This window comes from Anomalospiza imberbis, chromosome Z (genome assembly GCF_031753505.1).
Source record: "Anomalospiza imberbis isolate Cuckoo-Finch-1a 21T00152 chromosome Z, ASM3175350v1, whole genome shotgun sequence".
Lineage (NCBI taxonomy): Eukaryota > Metazoa > Chordata > Aves > Passeriformes > Viduidae > Anomalospiza > Anomalospiza imberbis.
This window is the reverse complement of record NC_089721.1, coordinates 68,323,425-68,339,315: the sequence shown is the minus strand read 5'-3', so window position 1 is coordinate 68,339,315 and position 15,891 is coordinate 68,323,425. Positions and strand designations below refer to the sequence as shown.

The 15,891-nt window shown below is 35.1% G+C and overlaps 1 protein-coding gene across 7 annotated transcripts in view; it reads right to left on the bottom strand.

The window, feature by feature from the left end:
• SMARCA2 (SWI/SNF related, matrix associated, actin dependent regulator of chromatin, subfamily a, member 2) overlaps positions 1-15,891 on the bottom strand; it is a 119,301-nt gene that overhangs the window by 21,236 nt on the left and 82,174 nt on the right. The window contains exon 1 of one of the 7 annotated variants that reach the window (XM_068176836.1): positions 1,783-1,890. The exons of the other annotated variants lie outside the window; for them this stretch is intronic. Within the exon in view, the coding sequence (XP_068032937.1) occupies positions 1,783-1,875 (93 nt within the window). The 5' untranslated portion in view covers positions 1,876-1,890. Of the gene's footprint in view, positions 1-1,782; positions 1,891-15,891 lie in introns of those variants that run through there. 7 annotated transcript variants of the gene reach the window in all.

The following is a 15,891-nucleotide window of genomic DNA, read 5'->3' as shown; positions in this document are numbered from 1 at the left end:
GGATTCAAAAAGTATGATTTTTAAACAAAAGAGATATTGCAAAGGGAAATAAACCATATTTAAAAAACAACAATAAAAACCCTCTGCAATTCCACATGATGCAGATAATTCAACTCTAAATCTTCTGTTTATTTATAAACAAGAGTACAAGAAACTGACCTACCAGCAATCAGTGAGACACCAAACATTAATTTTTCCTAAGGATCCCACTATCATCGAAACACACTGTTTTATCTGAACTTTGAATTCCCCACCAAATCACATTTCACACATAATGGACTGGGGTACTGTCTCAGTAAGTGTACAGAAAACATTAATTTTTTCACATCAGAGTCAGTTCTGGGTTACACGGTTCCACGCAAAACAGACTTTGATACCACATGTTTTCAAACAGGACAGTCTAAATTGTGCTCAGCTCTCAAAGCCAGATCACACACAGTTCTTTGTGCATACACACAAAACAGAGATACTTTGTGTAGTAACAACTCCTCTTCCAAGCCTTTTAAATCACTTAAGTGTTAAAATCATCTCAAAATGTGTAATTTTCATCTAGAACAGTAACCATGAGGTAGCCAGAAGCACTGACAGTATAGTAGTTTGTTGTAAACAGGATTCCTAACATGGGATGCAAAAAACCCATCCCAAAAGCTAAACCATACACACAGTCACAGACAGTTAACCCTAATTTCAATTATTTCAATTACCTGGATGTACGCTTTTAACCAGACCCAGCAGCTCTACACAGAGGGATAAAAAATTTCTACAGAAAACCGAACTAGGAATAAAGGGTAGCTGTTCACACACACTGTCAGATCCACATCATAAAGCAAGAAGCTGAACTTTTCATTATTTGAGAAAGCCAACAAAAGAAACAAAAATACCAGGTCATAAGAAAACAGAAATTTTAAAAAAAAAAAAAAAAAGAAAAAAGAAAAAAAAGAAAAAAATCTTAAAACTAAGGCTCTCTGATTAATGCTTTCTCAGAACGTAACTGAAGTTGATATTTGTCACTTTTGCTTCGCAATAGTGCCTTGAGTACATGCAAATGCTAATCAATCCTTTCTCATAGCTGAAAGAGCTCTAATCCTAAGGCAATTACCTTCATTTCTCCACAGCACCAAACATGGCTAATATTTATGATCATGTGAGCATAACAATCAATATAAAAAAGTGATTACAGCCTAGACATAATTTTTCTCAATTGTGTACAATGTCTCTTCAAAAACGTTTTGTGAACAAAACCTGATGCACAACACAAAATAACCTGGAATGTTTAAAAGCACAGTGGGATTTTGAAATCTGTTTCCTATGCATCCTCTGACGTGCAAATCCACAGACAAACACAAAAGCAGAATCCTGTGAGACAGCCTGAAACTAGGCCTTAATAATCAAAAGACAATTTACATCATGCTTCCACAGCATTCAGACATTCACTATGAAGGAGGCTCAAAATCTGATGAGTTAGGAAGAAAGAAGAAGGGGAAAAAAATCTGCATACAAATTCATTAATATTCATTTGGCTAAAGCAGGACACGCGCTATAAACCACTGAGGCTAATGAAGATTAAGAAAAGGAAATTTTTCTGCATATCTTGGAAGCTAGAAAAGCTAACAATAAATACAGCATGCAAGGCTGTCAACAGTTAATGTCATTGCTCTCCTCGAGCACTCAGTTGTACACTGAAATACAGAGAACACCGACTTTTGATGTGTTACACACCTACACATGCCTGTTATGTAGTTCTACTGAATCTTCAAGACGGCAATGAAAAAGGATATTTACCTTACCACTATCAGCAGGCCTGCTATCGGAAATCACAGTTAGTGGGGATAAAATTAACAAGCCAGCAAAGCAGCGAGCTGCTAGTCTCTTCATCAGCTGATCAGGAAAAAAAAAGAGAGCTGGGGAAAGGCTATGTTTTCATATACAAGTAATTTTATTTTACTGAAAATGTAATACTGAAAGGATTGTGGATACTGAAATCTGCTGTTTCATTCTACCTACTACAAGGCCTGAAGCCTTCCTCCTTCAGCTGATTTTAATACTGACAACTACTTATCATATTTCTCCCCTTATTATTCTAAGCATTCAAATTAGATTTTTAGCTGATTCTTGTTATTATTTTAATAATAATAGTACAGGAGGACAATTTCATGTATGATTTTAAAATGGAAATTGCTTGCATGCATTTTAAAGATGCTTTCATTACAGAAAATGTATTCCTACTGCTCCACAGAGAACAGATCAAGTTTTGGTTACTGAAACTGATATTCTGATTTAAAAGAAATTAAAAAAAGATAAAACCAAACCAAGTCATCATTCTGTTAACTTTGTTAACTTTTTCTGTAAACATTTTTCTGCCCTTCAAAAAACTTCACTTAACTACAACATATTTATATTTTTGCTTGCTTAACAGATTTTCAACCACCAAAAAGAAATCACAGTGGTCCTATCATCACAGAGTTTAAACCATCCGACTTTAGAACTCTGCATAAAATTTTTGCTTAGAGTAGGCAGTATTTTGGGAAATAAATATTAACAAAAAGAAAAGACAGAAGTGAAAAGTTGGGATTTTTTTAATATTACATATAGCAACACAGTAAAGACAAATGATAAAATAAAACCCAAGTTAACTAACATAAAGTCTTAAAATTAGTAACTAGAAGGTAGCAAAGGAACTCTTAACAAATTACAAAGCTACTATCAAACGTTAAACTTTCTATTTAACCAGTAATATATCAATCAATTACTATATTTAAAGTTTTCAAAATTTCTATGCATCAATGTAAACTCAGACAGCTTTAAGACCACAGTGACCCCATTTGAAAATCATTCTGACAATACAAGCAGTACAAAAATGTTAACTCAAAAATGTTACAACTCTTAACATTTGTTCTCAAGAGACAAATTTGTATTTTGTACATAAACAATGATATTTGAAACTAAACCTATATGCTGTCTCAAAAGATGGCTTAAAACTGTATCATATGAATCAATTATCAGCAGATAGGTTAATGCTCTGCGCATATTTCTACATATAAGATCCAAGGATGTGGGTATTAGCAGCAACATATTTATAAAGCTAATTCATCTGACTGAGCACTTTGTTAGAAAAGCTTACTATTCCAGGCCCTAAGTGCCACACTGAAGAGAATGCCCATGCAAACCTTTACCAGTATGATTATGATACAAATCTCAGGCACAAATCTCCAGTTCCTAACAGATGATGGACTGTGTGAGAGTGCAAAATAACAACAGACATCTCCCATGTTCAAATGCCTCTGAATTAGTGAGGTGAACAGCAAGGGAGTAATGGAAAATGGTACACTAATAAACATTTAACACTTTCCTTCCATCAAGGAAACTGGACAAAACAGTACCAAAAGAAGTCTGTATACCTTATTTTTTTCAAAGACAGCTGTAAAAATTTTATGTCAAATTTTGTAAGTTGTCAGGCATCTCATGAAAGGCAAATAAGCCAGTGAAATATGAGGACCCTGTGTTAAGTGGTGTACTGACAAAATGTTGCTGCTTTTCTGACTCATTGCTGTAACCTAGTCCACGTACACAAACCAATTTCATTTCTAAAGAGGCAAGAACACACTTATTATGGATTAAAGAAATCAAACTGTCTTCCTCTTAAAAGAAGCTTCCACCTCCCAAGAACAGATATATATTTTTCAGGAGGCAAGCAGAAGTTTCTTCTGAGACACTCTGTCTCCCTATTGCTGCTTGCAATTATATTTTCACCTTTCCTACACAAGAGTTGTTTTGAGGTGGAAGTATTTTTAGGGAACATCATTACAGCATTGATACATGAGCTCCAAACAGAAACAAAATAAGGATAAAATGCAAACTATTTCTTTTCTCCATTTGAAGGACAGGATATTACACATGTATTCTTCGGTCAGTTATGACACAGCACTGTGACTCAACACCTTTTCAATTCAGAATTACAGATGCAAATAAGGATTTAGTACTAACACCTCGATTTTGTTTCACGACTGTGTTCTGCAAGTCAATAATTGTGTAGGTCTTACACAACTAGTATGTTTTAAAATAATTTTACAGGAATCAGGTAACTCAAGTGTGGTCACAGACTGAATCAATGGAGGTGCTCATCATAAAATCAGCTTTGGTGTCTAAGGCCTGTCTCATTTAGATGGTAAAACACTGCAGTAAATAATTATTTTTCTTTGACTGGAAATGACTAGGTAACTAGAAAATTGAGACATACTGAAAGCTATACTTACAGTCTAAAAACTGGACAAACAGAGCAGAAGTGGCAGAGAGCCATATAGTAAGTCTGCTTGAAGCTCTTCAGATGAAATGGGACACAAGCACAGGACATGCAAACTCTTCCTGTGTCCCTCTTCAATTTTATCTTAACAAGATGAACATTCAGAGAACTTGCCACATCCCTTAATATCAATGCCCTGTGTCTCTCCAACTTACAAAGTTGAAAGAGAGCTATTCTAACACTATCATGTGAAGAAATACCCTAGCATGGTAATTAAATGCAGTATTTCAAGAGAAAGCACATAAACATAGGTGAACAGAAAAACCACACCACCTTACCAACTCCCTGATCATAAATACTAACCGAATCATAAAAAATCTCCAAAAGAATGAGCTTTTTTGGGAACAACAAATAACAGGGCATTTTACTAACTACTGGCCAAAAGGCACTATGGTTAAGGCCTGTTAAGTACTTAAAACCAAAAATTATGTCAGTAGTGCAGTAATGAACAGCAGATGACTGCTTAGCAAAATGAAGTTCACATTTACCACATTAGAAGAGAAGAAAGGAAGAAAAGAACCTTATGGACAGCTGACAATAAACATCAAAAACCCTAAAATGACATCTACTTAGCCTTACCAATTTCTCTCTTCAACATGATCTTTCTTGCAATATTGTATTGATATTCCAAGAGAATTTGTCCTGTTCTTTTTTTTTGTTGTTGTTTGGTTTGTTTTTTGTTTGTTTGTTTGTTTCTGTCTTGTTCTGTTTGAAATCCTACCATTTTTTATTTTACATTTGTTCTCCAATTAAATCTGGCAACCAATGAAGACTTCAACTCTTCACATTGCAGTTCACATTCTTAAATAGATCTCTTCAAAATCCAGTTCTCTTGCTTATTTTTTTACCATTATCATTCCTGACATCTGGGACTGCTTCTAATTTTCACAGTAGAATTGTTTCTTGGCCCTGTAGAGCAAGTTTTTTAACATCATAACTGTATCTTGCTATACAACACCACAGACATCAGTATATGAGATAAAGACTGTAAGGAAAAATGCCTTTAACATTTGACAATTATATGAAAGGGCTTAAGATATTCTATCAACAGTACAATCAATAAATACCTGAAAATAATTATAAAGGTTGATAAAGAGTTATTTTAATTCAATTTCCTCTCCTTGTTGGGTATTACTGCACAACAGATTCACCAGTCTAGTTTTTCTGAGACTAAACTAAAACAGAATATAGACCAGAATCTGTCAAAGGCAAAGAATTCATGATTACATGCAGTTTTAACTTGCTTTCATCAAGTTAAAATGCAATTATTGCAAAAACATATCAACTTGTAATAGTCTTCTTAGGCTAAAATTACACCAAATATGGTAAATGAGTTCTTCAGCCATATGTTCATGAAGCAAGGGTCTGTGTCATCACATCACTGAAACAAGCATCTTTTTAAGGAGTAGGAGAAGATAGACTGTTTTCTGTTTTGCATTTGAAAATTATTAATAGTTGCCCAATTATTTCCACTGGCACTCTAGCTGCCTATATTTAATTAGACATTAAGGAGAACAATAATGTAAATTATAGGTTTTTCCTAAATTTTGATTCAAAGACTGATGCCAAAATGCCCTGACATAACCACACAAAAATATGAGTTATCTTTAAAGAGAAATGGCCTCAACCAAAGCAACAAAGTGTAGCATTAAAAAAAAAAAGGTAATGACTTAAAATATTAATAGGATCAAAGCTTTTAGCAAGTGTTTTCTTTTGTGTCTGAGAAATTTTTTTCAGGTCAAATATTCTAATATTTAATCTTGATGTAAGATATCGTAATGCTGAAGCTTTATCTTTAATATGATAATTATTAAGTAAAGCATCATGCAGAGCTAGCATTGATAAACTCTAAGTTATGACAAAACCCACTGACAAGCACGTAACCTTTTCTTCTGTTCAAAAGTGAAATCTTGCTAAAAGAAAAAAAAAATCTGTAATTAGTCTAATTTGTCCCTCTTGCAAAAGGCAAACAGTGATTTTAAATGGAACTCCTTGAGCTGATTTTGCACCAATGAGATTTTCAAAAACTTTGGGGACAGAGAAATTGAAGAGCACAATTAACTACTCATGATACCAGGACCCCACTGCTTGTCTGCTCAGTGAGCACCATGGACGTGCTCCACTAGAGGGATGGAACTGAGTTATAGAAAGGAGCAACCGTATCATGCTTTGATACATACTTTGCTCAACCAATCAGAGCACTGAGAAAATACATACTCACTATGTCAAGACCCTGAAACTACCCAAAAGTCATCACTATTCTGTGGTGTACATTTACTTAGCCACACTCTGAGAAGATCTACAGGTCTGTAATTGTCTTCTACAGTTTTCAAAATATCTTGCTAAGAAGACTTAATTTTAAAAACCTCTTGACCAAGTCAACCTCACGTAGGAGCAACAGGAAGATGAGAGAAGAATCTAAAATAATTCTATGCCAGAACCTATTGATATCACCCTCTTACTCTTTATCACTGAACTGCTTTGCTGTGGTGGGGTTTTTTGTTTGTGCTTCTCAAACCTTCTTCCCTTCATTTTAGAAAGCTAGATAACCTGCTGAAGAATTCTTGTCACTTACGGTAATAGCCTGTTTCTGAACACAGGGGAAAAAACTCTCCTTCGTGACTGGAGGACAATTTATAATGGACTTGTGAAGTATTACATAGGAAAATTTCCAGACAATAAACAAACATATTCCAAAAGGGATCTTATAATAGCATTTCTCAAATACAAGGTATCCTGAGTAGTTCAGATTGCCTTCATATAGTTCAGAACCTTAGCGCATATTGATAACTCAAAGACTAAATATCATTAACAAACTGCTACTGGAAATAGTTACAGGTATCTTTGGAAGTACGATTGGAAGTAAAATTGAGAGACTGAATGAGATATAGCTAACTTAAGAAAGACACTGGAAGACTTTAATGAAAATACTGCAGGCATGTTTCCCAGCTTCAGATTCACAAGCAATCCATCTTGAAGTAAAATCTAAGCCATGATAGAGATGCCTCATTTTTCCCCTTTATCTTGTTCACTATGTCAGAGATACAGATGCTTGTTGCATAGACAAGATTCTGGAGCATTTAGTGACTGGTGTTAATCAGTGAGGAAGTGAAAATAGGGAAGGTTTCCTCCTTTTAAAATTTTTATCAAAGATTGATAAAAATTATTCTGATTTGGGAAAGCCTACTACAGGAGTGGAGAGGACTCTATACTGACAAAGGCATTGTGAGATAATTGGTACTACTATTATGCTTTTTCTTGAACAAGTAGATAAGCTTCACTACACAAGGGGCAAGGAAAGTTAATTGCATGAGAAAATCACATTTTCTGAGAAGAAGGTGGGTGCCAGGGGGTGGGGAGGGGTTATTAATTATCTCATTTTTTTCCTAAATTCCTTTAAAATAATAAGCTTGGAATTTAGTCAGCACTAAACATGCTTCTCTCCGAGAACACATGTTCCTTATTTCCCTGGCATCTCCGAAGTTTAGAAGGAAAATAATATCAAGGTTGTAATAGCTTAGCTTGTACTGAGGGTTTTGCTTCCAGAACTTCCCTCCTTCTTTGGTCTATAATAAATCTTTTACTGAAGGGATTTACTGCCCTGTTGTTTTTCTAAGGTAATTTTTAAATTTAATTTTTAATGATTTGCTAAAATAGTTCATGAATTACTTTAGAACTTAGTGTAATTTAGTAGTATTTCTGTTAACACCTACATACCATTCAGGCTCACAGACAAATATCACAGAAGAGGAGGAAACATGCTGCAACGAAGTTATGGAAATATTCATCAATAATAAGCACATCCAAAACCAAGAACAAAGAGGAATTCAGCATTCCAAGGATTTATCATCTCCCACTAAGGTTAAGATGTTTGTTTTACAAGGGAGATCATGCATACAAAACATATCAGAAACACACTTATATCTGACTACTAATAAGTAAGTAGTTATTCAGGATGGCTTATTTTCCATGTTCTGAGGCAAGTATTTACAGCTGTGTTTTATCTTACACTTTGCAAAATACTGCTACTGTTGCAGGTTTCTGGGTAATTCTAAGCAATGTTAATTTGTCTTTTTTTCCCTTGGCATTTACCTTTTTATAAACAAGACATTCTTCTGTTGTGGAAAAAGTAGGAAATCTTTACTTTGTCACCTACTGGTAGACTAGCAGTGTGGATGATGTTTTGCAGCTCATAATGTAACAACTAAAGATAGATTTCTTCTGATTGATTTTAATTCCTTATGAAAAAGATTTTAAAAATTCAATTTAAGAATGGGAATTAATGGATTTTTAAAAATTTTTTTTGAAAAAAATTTCCAGGTGCTTAGCCCTTCTTCATTCAAAAAAATTTGTCTCCTTTATCTTTTAGGACCCTACTAATTATATCAGAAAAATACCTGGTATAAAGACAAGGTTTATACCCTCATCAGACCAGCTCTTTGCAAAGAAACTGCAGTCTTGACTCTTTCCAGGACATTTGCTTCCACTGAACGTCGCAAATATTTGCAACAACAGGCATTTGCTCTATGGTAAAGATAAAATTGACAATTCTAAGCACTGGAAAAAGGTAAGAAGCCATTACAAACTCCTGTTCTGCAACATACTCAACAGCAGGATATCACATCTTAGTAGAGTGTTTCCTATGAAGAACAGGATGCCTTCCATTATGGAAACAACAAAGGTGAGGACTATAACACAAAGGGATAATAAAACACAAAGCAGACTTCCAGCATGAAATTACTAATTTTGATATAAATCAGTAGTGTTAGAGTAAGTGAACTATTTATCTCTCACATAAACAGATATTCAGTGGTGCCTTCTAAACTGCTCAGAAAAACAGCAGAACTTCTCTCTCTCTTTGATTAACAGACTAATAGACTAACACAAGGCTTCTAATTTAAAGATAAGCATCAATTTTTTGTGCCCTGAAACCTATGGTTCTTAATAATGTAACAAGAGAAGCCTATAGTACAAAGTTTAAACTGGCATTTTTACATGTTGAGGTAAACTCAGCTACTGCCAACAGTCATACAATCAAATCTGTTTTTTCATATGTTCTTCTTCTCTCTTTAAGTATATTCACATATTCTCAAGCAGTAATCTTTTATTCCAAGTTTAAAATGTGGAACATAACTAAATGGGAGCAAAATTGAGAAAATAAACTCAAAACAAAACAGAAAAAATATCTTGCAAAAAAATAACATGTGAGGAAAAAAAAGTAACAGCTTTCAGAAGCCATTATAGCTTAATTATTTTTCAGTGGATGTTCACAGATCACTTGTATCTACTTATTCACAGAAAACATCTTAAGGATTTTTGGAGTAACATGGGAAATTTGGTTTAAACATCTATCATATTATTAATCTAAGTACTCTGAGGCAATTAAGAATAGGAAGCACAGAGTGTTAAGAGAGCATGATATGATAAAAACATATTGCAAGAGGTTAGAATACTCACTTCCTATGCCAAAAGAGGAAAATACTTGCTTCTAGAAATAGACTCTATTTAAATAAGAAATACTAGGAGGTACCCCTTTGTGACAATTCCAGTATAATTTTTTACTAACTTAGAATTTGGAGGAAGATTGTATGGAATGAAACTAAGTCAAACTTTGGAAAACTTGGTGAAAAAACGAAATTATATTTATCTTTTACGTATTTCATACCAAAAGAGTATGTTGTGATGCTACCTTTAAGCACTGATGCAATGAGTTCCATGTCTTCAGGATGCTTCTGAAGGTGCAGTTATATGACCATTGCAGGACTCACAGTAGAGCCTGACCCTTTAATATGCATATTACAACCTAGAAGTAAAAAATCTAACATGACCAGTATCTGTCTAGAAGGCTTTTTTGTTCTTCTGGAATAAGCTGCATTGCAAATCACAGTCTGATGAGCACAAACTATTACCTACAAACAATACAAAGAATTCTTGAAAAAGTCAATGACTTAAGAGCACATGAAGTTTCTCAACAAAATAATGTATTGTATTGTATTGTATACGTGCATATACAAAAAACTAAAGAAAGGCTGTAAGCAACAAAAGTCCTTGGTTCTGCATTTGAATGTCAGATGCCTCTGAAAAGAATACATAATGAATAGCCATGGAACCATGATCTTTAACTTGCTAAACATGCCAATTTCAGAGTATGGGACAAAATTACATGGTTGTGGTTATTCACAAGTTTTTGTAGGATTTTTTTTTAAGGCTAAAATTTTACTGCTAGAATAAGTAAGTGCACTACTGTACTCATCAAGCAGGGTAATTCAGGATGACTCAGGAAGCCAATTGCCAGTCATGACATGCCAAAGCACTGGCTGAATAGTTTTTGAGAACTTTTGGCTGAAATCTCTGTGTTCTTCCATATCTGTTACATTAGTATTTCCATACTTGTTTACTTACAAGAAAAGGCAAATTGCTATCATTTAAGTTGCTACAGAAGTAGTTTCTATAGAAGAAGCAGAGCTCTGCATACATAAACTAGTCCATCAGAAGCATTATTTTGCCTGTATGCATACTGCATAAAAAACATCAGCATAAAGCCTTCCATCACCTGTTCAGTTCTACCTTCAGAAGATGGCCTTTAACAATAAAGGTCTTACAATTTGCCTCTGATGACAAGGCAAAATATGAAAAGGCTCCCTTTTTACAGAGTGAATATATACTTTGGCCACAATATACACTTTGAAAGGTATGGGTAACTTACCCATGTTGCAAATGCAAATCTTTGTAATGTTTTTATTAAAAAACGGATAGGTGACAGAAGGTTAGCTACCATATCACCTATCATTGTTACTTTCAAGTCATGTCCGAGAACATAACAATACAGTGGACTCAAATATTAAAGTGTTTGCTACTTCTTGTCCCATTGTCATATGCCCCTAGCAACAACAATGCTTTAGACTTTCAGTGCAGACTTCTGTTCACCTGGGTTTTGTGAATTACTTAACAGTTGTTTTTGTTTTAGTTTTAGAGTCACAGAATATCCCGAGTTGGAAGAGTTCAACTCCTGGCCCTGCACAGGAGCACTAAAAGAATCACAGCACGCGCCTGAGAGCTTTGTACAAATGCTGCTTGAACTCTGTCAGGCTTGGTAACCACTTTCCTGGGGAGCCTCTTCCAGTATGCAAATACCTTTGGTGTGAAGAACCTTTTCCTAATACCCAATCTAAACCACTCCTGACACAACTTCAGGCCATTCTCTGTCACTGGTCACCACAGAGAAGAGATTAGTGCCTGCCCCTCCTCCTCCCCTCACGAGGAAGTTGTAACTGCAATGAGGTCTCCCCTCAGTCTCCTTCAGGCAGCTGATCGGAATTTTGACCTTTCACGTAAGGAGTACTTCTGGCATCTTAACCACAGGGACTAATTCTTCTTATGAAAAATGTCGCACTTGGAACAGTAATAATATAACAAAACATGAAACCCAGATTTTTAAACTCACAACTTCCAGGCTATATAAACTTGGTATGTGAGAGGATACAGCTATTTCAAAGAAAATTAAGTTTATTTTATTCTAATGCTAACAGTACTCCCCACATTTTTTAAAAATAAGTACTTATTTGGCATTACTACTTATGGTTTTCTAGAGGAGAATAGGTGTACAATTCCACTTGAAGGCACATTAATATGTGTTATGTTACTTTACATGTAACATTGTATAGTCAAAATCACAGACTGAAATAAAAAGAATCTTATGAAAATACAGCACTGTTTTACTGGTAGGTACTCCTTGTAAATAGCTGTTCAGATTTCCTGACTTGAAGTCTTTCTCACCAAAAAAAAAAAAAAAAAAAAAAAATCAAACAATAAAAATTTCTTTATGGAGAATATCTCTGAAGTATTTAAGATGCATTTCAGAGTACTTTTTTAGTTTCCAAAATTATTACTCTTGACCCTGATTCCACATTCTGAGAAAAGACAAAAGTATTTCTGAGAAAGTCACCCAGTGTGATCATGCTCTTTCCCTTAGAAACTAACAAAGCCATCCTGCCAAAATAGCGAACCGAAGCTATCAGGTAGATGCATTTAAATTCCCTCTCATCCATGAAAAACCAAGAAAATACCCTTTCTGCTTCACTAGTTTTTATTTCACTGCAATGTGAAAGTACACTTTTTTTCCCTTAAGTAGATTCTGAATTGAATTTAATGAAAAGGACATGAAAGGTAGATAATAAGTATACCAAATACAAAAACCATTCAATGGGGCCTTGAAGTCATGTCCAATTCTCTAACCTTTCAAAAAGCAGCTTCCACATGCATAAAACTTATCAGCCTCACACTGAATATTAGAAAATAGTACCTGGAGCATTCTGATGGTCACTGGTCATAGACAACACCTTAGGATGGTGGATTTTTTAATCTTTCAGTAACAGTCTTTTACATGTGACTTGTTTTCCCGTACAGCTTAAGAAATTCAATTGCATCTGCAATTCAATACTACAGAGCAGGGTTTAGATCAAAATGCAATTTTCTTCAAATGTCCTGTGCAAATACTCACTTACTTGACTGTGAAACAGGTTTAGCAGCAACTCAGGAAACTTTGCAATTGCAACCAGAAAAGTTATAGAGTAGAAATGAAGAGAGAAAAACAGGGGTGCAGGGGTATTACATATATGAACTATGCAGATAAACTATCCAGTGGGTAAAACCTCTTTTTTTTCCCCCTTCTTCTATGAATTTCAGCTTCCAATACACACTAAAACAACCACAGGCTGCAATGCTAATTCTACGCAGAGGTATTTCAGTACTTAATGTACTAAGGCCTAAACAACTGGACCTGTGCTAAAGCTGACCTCTAGATGACCACCCCAACAAAAAGTTGTATGTATCCATTAACCAGTGAAGCATTACTAGCAATAAAGATATATGTACCTACTCATTGGTGAAACACGTATTTACCTTTTTGTGTTTAGAAACAGGACAAGGCCACATCTGGCCTTGTTTGTGGGCAGAAGATCAAAGACAACTCCCTTGGCTCCTCCTCAAGTCCTGGCCAGGCTTTGGGAGAAACCCAATAGGAGGATAAAACCTGACGTTTCTGTATTAGAAATAATGGTTATTTTGCTTATTATACAAGCTGGGCTACTCTCACAAGTAGAGAAGTCAGAAGCCTCGTTGCCTGCAAAGCTGGATGCACTGCAGGATTTCCCAGCTACTGGGCATGGTTCTCCAGTCCTTCACGGTGACATTTTCTCTGGGTTGATATACAGATCGGGATGAAGGGTGAAGTAGGGTAACTGTAACGTTTCTTAATCACAATAGCCATTTTTTTGTAGTAATGATTAGGTGCATTGCTTAGTTTATCGTTCTGTGATTCTTTGCAGTTTTGAATGATAGTAAATTATACTATCCCTTAAGTTGGTGCCTGCCTCTGACCCTAACCACCAGTAAACACTTCTGTAAAATCAAATTTCACCACCCTAGTTTACAAAAATATGTCTTAAAATAACTTCCTAGTATTGATTCTGAAATTATATATATAGAAGTGAAGCTCTCTAAGAAAACACAAACCTACTTGAAAACTTTTATTAATTTATACCTACTTGTACCAACAAATCAACCTAAATTTACTATCTTTGCTATCAAACCTGTTAACAGATTATTAGAGAGTGTGTAAAATTAAAAAGTTAAAGTTCCAGTTGATAAGGAAACAGTTAAAAACATGCCCAAAATTTTTCCTGCTAGGTAGTTTGATTTATTATACCACATAACATTAGTAAACATAAACAAAATTTATGTCTTGACTATGTTAAACAGTACTCGCTAGATATTCTGTATGAGTGAAAGCCAGCACTGATTTTCTTTAAGTAAGATTGACTAATTACAAACCAAATGAATGAATTTCTCTTACAATTTTTAGATCAGCAAAACAAGCATGACTTTTACTTGTCTGCCTGACATAAATGAGACGCTGTTAATTTTCTACTCAGGTATGTTTCCCTGGCCAACATATAAAGCTGTTTCAAATTAACAAGGACAACTAGAGACTACGACTTTATTTATGTCACCTAGCCAGCAATTAAATTGCATGAGAAGCTGAAACCAGATGAAACAGTCTTAGGGTCTTTTACCTACTCAAATAAATCCTGTTTCTTGAACCCTGTCTCAGGCAATCAAATTCTTAGTAGATGACCCCTCTCAAAAGTAATATGCCATGGGAACCAGCAAAGCATTTTGCAGTTCTGTTATAAGTGGTGCAGGGACAGAATCTGCTAGAGCATGTAATACTTCCAGAATAGAAATGCTTTGTAGATCAGGAAGTAAACTCCTCCTTCCAGATTTTTTTTTAAAGGAAATATGGTTGTCATGCCAACAGTTATAGAACAGCGGGCTGCAGCGACAGCTAGTGATGAAGACTGTTTCTGTCTTAAGAGTTTTCCTGGGAGACTGTCAATGAATTACAGGCTGTTCTGGGCATCAGCACAATCTCACTAAGTACTGCCTATGATCACACATTTGGCTTCTGTCATTATTTTCTCTCTTGCTTCTAAACTCAGTTACTTATCTCCTAGCAAGAAAGGAGCTTGACATACTTGGTCAGTGTACAGGCATGCATACAGACCTCAAGGTACACTGTCCTTGAGGTCCTGTTGGGATCTGCCAGGACCAGAACTACACTCTCCAGTGTTGGCATGTATCAGCAGAGAGTTCAGGGTCTCACTTAAAAAGAGCCAGCACCTATTCCACAATCAAGAGCTGTGTCTGCTGAATAAGGCAAAACACCTTGAAAAAGACCTAGTCAACTCCCCAAGACATAAAAGAGACAGCTTAGTACTACACACCAATATTATGAAACCAACATCCTGATCAGAAATGCAAGATTTTGTTCAGAAAACCCTATGAGAAGATAGCTAAAAAACTGCAACAGTAGCTACAGCAAGAGAAGAAAAGTGAGAGGCATCCCTCACTGCTGGTAAATATATCCTTTTGTAATACTGCAATAAAAATAGGCCCATGGCTACCTTTGGAAAATGGCATCTACCACCTTTTATGTTTACATAGTTAAGTATTCCCTTGAATATGCTGTACACTATTATTATGACATCTTCTAGAGATGTCATTACAGAAAAATCAAACATATTCTCAAAGACATGAAAGTGCTGCTGAGAGCGCAATGGGTGTGACAAAGAACAGTCTGTCACACCCAAGTTTCTGTTTCACATACATGAAAAATATGGTAATTTCTAAAAGTCCAGAAAACTTACATTACTTACATTTCATTATCTACTCAATGAAGTAGTTTTATTCTGAATGTGCTCAAGCAATGTTACATTATAAATGTAATGCCACTGAAGAGACCAAAAAGTATTAGCAGTTCTTATGCTTCCATTTGTTTCATCACACCCTCAAGTGCACCTGAAAGCATGTTAAACTATGTATACAGTAGAATTATAGTAGTAATTACAATGCACTATGAAGCAGTCTGTCTTAAGGCAACTTAATGAATCTGACAACATTCTTAATTACTCAACAGAGAGAAGCAAGAATAATTTCTCTCAACAGAATAACAAGGCATGGCAAAAAAGGTGTAATATACGTAGTATATGTACCATCTTGCCTAGCAAGCTTTCTAACTTGGCCTCACAATA